Source organism: Rhagoletis pomonella, unplaced genomic scaffold (genome assembly GCF_013731165.1).
Source record: "Rhagoletis pomonella isolate Grant_MI unplaced genomic scaffold, Rhpom_1.0 Rhpom_scaffold_06078, whole genome shotgun sequence".
NCBI classification, from domain to species: domain Eukaryota; kingdom Metazoa; phylum Arthropoda; class Insecta; order Diptera; family Tephritidae; genus Rhagoletis; species Rhagoletis pomonella.
The window spans coordinates 2760-10448 of record NW_023464613.1 but is presented as its reverse complement, the minus strand read 5'-3'; the positions used below and the strand labels follow the sequence as shown (position 1 = coordinate 10448).

General features: G+C 35.1%; 1 protein-coding gene across 1 annotated transcript; it reads right to left on the bottom strand.

The window, feature by feature from the left end:
- Positions 1 to 824: 824 nt before the first annotated feature.
- LOC118755361 (protein takeout-like) lies at positions 825 to 7087 on the bottom strand (the record flags this gene model as incomplete). The annotated part of the gene is given in 4 exon segments (XM_036490201.1): positions 825 to 1461; positions 1547 to 1733; positions 1837 to 2077; positions 6713 to 7087. Coding segments are annotated over 4 exon segments (801 nt in total). The 3' UTR covers positions 825 to 1218.
- Between the last annotated feature and the right edge of the window lie 602 nt (positions 7088 to 7689).

Sequence of the window (7689 nt, the reverse complement as noted above, 5' to 3'; positions counted from 1 at the left end):
AGTCTTACCAATTTGGACTAAGTTAAAGTTGTGCTGGACGTCTATTAACGTCACCGTATTAACGTTGCATGGATCGCGAAATTAGACATAGCGTCGTAAAGTTTGCTTCTCATATTGCTATCTAAATCGGTTCTACAGCTTACTTAAGAGCTTCGTCTGGCTAAGGTCTTTTCCAGGACTTAAGGTAAGTGGTACAAACAGAAGGATGTACCTTCTTGTGTGTTGGGTCAATCGTGACCCAACATCATCTTTATGCATTTATCTGGGCTCATCGCCGAGCCTAGTTTCCATTTTCATCTTCGACTTTATGGGAACCTTTCCACGATGACACTTTTCGTCACGTTCTTATTTGCAAAGAGGTACAAGCGGATGAAACCTACCTTCAGCGAGCTATCTTTCATCCAAATCAAGCAAAAACTCACTGCTATGTTCAATGCCACGACGAGATCGATCAGACTCTCCGCTGTCGGAGGTATTAGAGGAGGGGAAGAATAAACTTTCTGACTGTTTTTATCACTCTAGCGTTAAATTTGCCAAGCAAAGTTTTTATATCGTGGCAAAGTGAGCCCCTTAAAGCCCGTCCTAGGCGACCATAAAAGTAATTATTGGCCTCATTGCTGTTCTTGATAGGCTGGGGTTTTGGAATTGGCTTTGATGCAATTCGTTCCTAACCAATTTGTGCATAGTCTCATCACTTCAACAGTGGTTGAGGACTTCGGCCCAATCGGCCCGACCTTAGCAGTTACCGTAAAACATGTATTTGCTGCCGTACTTTTCCTAAATTAGTAGGAAATTCAATTAAGAACGAAACTCAATATTCATTCCCCTTTAGCTGATGTTATCTATTTTATGTTGTTCTACATACTTGAGCCCTTTCTACGTATTGTCTTGAACAATGGTATTTATTCTGGTTTTTATTCCTCTATTCCGCAATGTTTTTGATCCTCCCCTTATCAAACAGTACACACATTTTTATTGTAGGTACTTTAATATAAAAACTTAAAAACAATTTGATTAATTCTAATTTTTCTAATTAAAATACAATTTAAAAGAGGTTTGTATATGTAGCTATACGCCTAAATAACTATGTTTAAGCAAATGATATAATAAAAATGTGTTACTATACCTATTTAACGATTTATGTGTACTGTATTAATTTCCAAATAAATACAACTATTAAGATATGATGGACATAATATATATATAAACGCATAATCATCACAGCAGCCACAATTTGAGTGGCATTTTCGAGAATACATTATTCCAAAGTCCATGGAAAATATCCGCCAAACCCAGTTCCAAATCCGGCCGCAATTCGGCAATTACTTCATTGGCATTTTGATTGAGAAAATTGTTAATGGACGCTGCTAATATTTCATTGCCATTGAAGAGATCGCTCAGATGTATTCGCATTGCGCCCACATGGAAGGTCACCTTCATTTCATCGATGCGAATGACTTCCTGAAAAAATAATAAAAAACGGAAAGACAATAAAGTTTTGTCAGAGTATTTTTATTCAGTCACAGCTTATGCAGTTCTTTCGCACCTCAGGCTCATTGCTCAAGTGAATTTTGGTGTACACCGCTGTTTTCACATCCTTCAGCGCCATTCGCACATCACCGTTACCAATCAGCGGCAGCAACAGTATATTGCCCTTCAAATTGTATTTGGCGCGTATTCGCAGTAGTGGTATGTCCAGCTCAAAGCTCATTAGCTTCTTGTCCAGCTCAAGACTAATTTTGGTGGCGAGTTTAAAATAAATACATATGTATGTATTTAAATTTCAGAGTTTCATTCTATGTATTTTTTATTTTTATTTTTTTTTGCTTGACTCACTTGGCTCTCCTCACGGTGGCATTTGAGGGTCCACGTATTATTAGATTTTGAAAACCGCCAGATAATATCAGATTGCCGCTACCCTTCGATACGGATACCTGGTCAATGTGCAGTGGTTCGAAACTTTTCACACCAATCTCTGGTACACCGGCCGCGAAGGCTGGAAAGCAACCCTCAAATAGTCGTCGAAAACATTTATCTTCGTTAGGATTGTCGCGTTTGCATGTCTGCAGCCAGGATGCTGTTTTTTAGAAGAGGGGGAATTAAAATAAAAAATATTATTACCATTGGATTTTATATCATTCAGGTAGTATGTACTTAAATAGTTTTGGGAATTACGACATATAAAAATAAGATTTTCCATTATTGTTATGTGGTGTTTTGTAAGTTGAAGTTGTCTTACTTTTGAAACCACACCATTAACTTGTATATAGTGGCCAAGATTTTTTAGTAAGTAATCGGTTTTCTAATCCACGGTTTCTTATTACTATGTATGTCGGCTGGACGTAAAAACCGAAAATTTTCAGATGGTCGTAGAGTTTGGAATTTTGTATAATTGTTACACTCATTTTCTAATGATTTTTATGGTTTTTCATATAAACCTTTTTGAATAAAAAGGGTATAATTTATTTTTCTATTGTTACACTGAGTAAAAACTTATACATATCGTATTGATTTGATTTCCTGACACGACACATTTTTGTTTGAAACATTTTTTGAATACGCTTTCATTCTTCAGTTCACAGCTCCAGCGTTAATCTAGCAGAAATTTTGTAAGTGCCGCTTGTGTAACCCAGCAGATTATTTGTAATTGTTTGTTGTGTGTACAAATGAATATTCCTGTTATTCAAGGCTACTTTAGGATTATTTCGTTACTAGGTGACGGCTAGTTTATGACCATTTTAGGACTAGTTCACGCCTAGTTTAGGACAATATTGGGACTAGTTCGGACTCATTCAGGACTATTTAAGCACCATTTTAGGTCTAGTTCGGGGTTATATTGGGATTAATAAGAGACCATTTTGGAACCCTTTTAAGACTTCTTCGAGATCATTTCCGTACAAGTTCACGACCTTTTCGACCATTTCGGGGTCCTGCTCAGGACCATTTTCGGACTAGTTTAGGATAATTTCGGGATAGTTCACGACTATTTCAAAACCATTTTGGGACTAGTTCAGGACTATTTCACTAGAATTTCGGTAGTTGTTTGAGATCATTTTATGAGAATTATGAAATATTTGTTAACTATTCTCGAAGAGGTTATGAAAACTCGTGTATTGATTCCGACAAAATAAATGAAATGAAATGAAATTAATGTTTAGTTAGAAAAATTTAACCTATATTTGTATGAAACTGAATCGCCTAATGCTTTGCCAAGCCGTACACAGATGTTTACACATCAAATTTCATTATTGCCTGGTACTCACGCCTATTCATCTGAAGATAAAGGGCGTAACGGTGCTTTCCGATCAGAACCGATTCTGCTGCATATAAGTACGTATATAACAAAATGTCTATGCCTCTGGCATATGTACCTAGATAATATTGACATAGATATTGATAGAGAAGGAAGGATAGAGAACGAAGTAAAAAAGTACAATCAAAAGTACAACTTAAAAAAAAACTTTCTTTACTTTGCAAATATGTTTGTAAATAGTTTAGGTAAGACCAATTAATTTCTGCTTGCACTTGAAACGAAAAATATCTCTCGCCAAAACATACTATTCACTTCGCTTTCCTTGACTAGATAACCGCCTAAGCAATTTTGGCAGAGTTCAATCAAATATATCTACGGTGACCATCCGTCCTGTATTATACGGGACAGTACTCTTTTTTCGTCCTCAGTCCTGGTAATTTATTTATTTAATACGGGACGCCAAATGTTCTGTATTTCTTCTAATGTCCGGTATTTGTCCCATATTCGGTATTTTCGCGCCTTTGCGTTAAAATGGCATGTCTATGAACGAGTTTTTATTTTTAAGTCTGGACGGTTGCAATTCGAATCAAGGGTCACATAAATATGTAGATGGTTTCTGAAGTTATAATTTTGCGGAGAAAAACTGGATATTTGGGAGTATGAATCGAAAATAGACGTTAATGATTATTGTTCAAAATTTCTAAAAGATATTTCACTAGTATTTAGCTTTTCAAAGGTTTCTTTCAATGCATTCTACGTTAAATATTCAGTAGTGCAGCCAAGGCACATTAAACAGGTAGTATCAGTAGAGCAAAAACAACATTTGCGTGTATTTTGTTGTTGCTTCTGGTATCGAAAGTGTCAAAAACTGTTCTGGATTTTTTCTTCAAAATCAAAGCGTGCCATGTGAAATACAAAAAATTATAAAAAATAAAAAATTGAAATTGGAAAAAATAAAAATTGTTGCAACTTTCTTTCCTAGTAAATTTGTTTGCTTCTCGAAGCATTGATCCATCCTTTACAAGGGCCAGTAATCAGCGGTTGTGCTGCTGAGTTGGGCGAACGTTCCAAAAGCTGCTATTCAATCGCATGTTTTGTATGGAAAAAGGTTTCACATGCAAATGGATTTTAACAATTCAGAATTTTCGTGAGAAAAAATTAAAAATACTTGACATTTTCGAGACCAAATAATTTGAAAATAAATCAAATCAGCTGCTCTACTGATACTACCTCTTCAATGTACCTTGAGTGCAGCTAATTTTATTTTTTTTCGAGAATTTCGTCTTTAAATTGTCACTTTTGCTCACATTTTACTTTAAAATTTCAAACTTTACATATATGGATTCCAACGCCCACAAAAAATACACACGGCTTGCTGTCCAATGTGCCGGGTGTGGACGCAGTTTTCAAATTTTGTGAAGAAAAAAGATATTCATAAGGGGAAACTATGTACACCAAACCAAATTATTGCTTATTGTACGAGGGATTGTATCTTCAACATGAGAAACTCCAAATAAGATGACTACCAGGAGAATGTTGTAAAAGTAAGTAGTTCTCAAAGATGGAAGGGTGCGTTTTACATTTAGCCCGTTCCGGATGATATTCACTACAGTGCGCTTGGTTGATATCGGAGTCTGACAATAATCCGTTGAATACCTCTGAATATTTACATACGTGCTGCTTTCACAATATATGCCAAATCTAGAGTCATTGAAAAAGCTTTTTAAAATCCTCTAGATTTGTTGGGAAAAAAAGGCAAAATTATTTTTAGTCCCGCATTCGGCTGCCATAATTATGGTCACTATAAGTATATCACAATCGTTTCCCATCCGTGTCAACTGACACTAATTTGAATGCCAAATCCTCCTCCACCTGGTCTGTTCATCGCGTAGGAAGTCTTTCCCTTCCTCTGCTAACACCAGCGGCAACTGAGTTGTATACTTTTATGGCAGGACCGCTGGCGTCTATTCATGCAATATGACCATGGGCGTAGCCAGGTAGGGGCAGGGGGGTGCTCGACCTGCACCCCCCACACTAACTTTAAAATTTTCCTTATATATATATAAAATAGTACCCTGAAATTCCCGCTTAATAGGGTCGAGCTAGGTATGGGCTAGGTAAGTAATTGAAAAACTGGGTGCTTTCTCGACGAAAAAATCAACTCCACGATTTCTAACAAAGAACAAAAGCTTTTGAGTGGTTTTCAGAATTAATCCACAAAGGATGTTTTTCCTTTCTGACATGATAACACTCATGGGTGGAAGACGAAGCACTTGCTTAATTTGGAATAATCTCGGCTTATGCAATGTCAAGATTGAAATTAGAGGTCGGCACAAATAAAAGAAAAAGGTTAGTACTTTAACCAAAGTCATGTCATTTAAAAAATTTAGTCATAAACCGACAAATATTTATTTTTGTTTAAATAAAATCTTGTTTAGTAAATTATGGGTAAGAAAATAAATTTTGCAATTAATTTTTAGACCTTTTATTAATGCCGATTTCGTTTCTACCGAAAACTGCAACCTTCTCTTTGCCCTCTACGCACAAACACTAAGAAGAGGGCGATGACAAGGTAACATTTTTTGTAGAAACGAAATCGCCATAAGGAACCATTATACGCCATACGCCGTGTGACAATCATTTTTACACAAAACCACAAAAACATCTAAATATACGCGAAATTATGTGCCAAATTCAGTAAAACTGCGTTTTTTATTTTTCTAAAGGACTTTGAAATTTCAAAATATGCTTAGATAATTCAAAAAATTATTTAAAAAAATTCAGTGCCATGTAAAATTACAATTTGGGTACCTAATGAACGACAAAATTCTAATATTTTTTTTGAAGGGCATACCTTTCAAAATTTCATCCTTTAATATCCTTGAAAATTTGAAATATATTAAAAAAAAATCATATAATTAGGATTAATCCTCGTTTTTCTTCCTTTTGAGCATAAGGATAAAAATATTGATTTAAAGAGCATTTTCAATAGCCATTCGTCCTGGTGAACCAAAAAAAATATAATTTATTTTTAATTCTATAGAATCTTGCCTTTCATTATGTGCCCAAATTGTTATTCTACATTGCGCTGAATTTTTTTAATAATTTTTCTGAATTAATCACATTTTGTAATTTCAAAGTCCTTTAAAAAAATCCTGGCGTCAGAGAGAAAAACTAAAAAAGTTTCGTGTATGTCTCTTGAAATGTTTTTCTTTTTGTCGCACGGTGATATCATTGAACATTTTTCATAAAATTTTGTATTTTAGTCCTTTTTACGTATGGGTTTATGATTTCATCATGTCCTTAAAAACTTTCCTTGCAAATTATGCCTTCAACCTACATTTAAAAAAAAAAAATTTGTAATCACTTCAAAAAATATCACTCTTAATTATTTAATTTGTATTGCACATTTTTTTTCCCACTCATAAATAAATAAAAGTCCATTAATAATATTCTTACGTCGCACTTGTAGCTGTGGCGCATTATTAATTATTTCGCGGGTATAGATGGCAGCAGCTTGCGAAAGACAAAGCACGCCGAAAATGCATAAACTATATTGAATTTTCCAACTGGCGTAATAGTGTGACATTTTTATCGCCCGCTTTTATATTTGAAATACTACCACTTAATATTACTACCGTTAGTCCAATGTAGCAAACAACTAGTAACTGCTATTATACAACTCTTATATATAATACGAGTATTAAAGCACTTCGCTTTCGAAATTTTTTCCACTTCAATATCCTTTTCACCGCTGCAGCCCAGTTAGTTGGACCTTTTGCACGCCTTTACTTTTCGTTTACCGTTACGAACGCGACCACAACCGTTAAGCACCACGATCCGCAGCAAAATGCAGCGCTACATGCTTAGAGATTTTGGACAAAGTCTTCGATGGCTATCGGCAATTGGCGACTAGTCGGCAAAGTTAAGCAATGTTTGGCTTTGGATTTGGTTAAAACAAAGAAAAGAAAAATAAAGGCAGAGCTTAATCAAAGACAGCAACAACAGCAACAATAAAGTGTGCGTTTAAGTTATCCGGTATTTATGTATAAGTGCATATGTACACATATGTACATGTGTCATGGCTGTTTGACCACTTTCTGCTTTTACAAATGTTGCAGTTATTCGGCCTTTAGTTTGTTACTTTTTTCTTTTGATTTTCTGCAGCACAGGCGTTTCCTTATACAAACATACGAGTACATACATATTCACTTCTTATTTTAGTTGAAGTTATTTCTGGTTTTGTTGCTGGATAGTTTTAAATGTACATTTGTTTGTATGTATGTATAGGCATAATAGTGGTCTCTGGAATGTCATACTGCCCCATAACTGTTTTGCAACAAAAAAAAATACTTTTGCTATATTTCAAACACCTTTTGAGACCTGGCGAACTTTGTCCCTCCCAAAACATTTTTTTCGTTGAAACATTTTGGTCC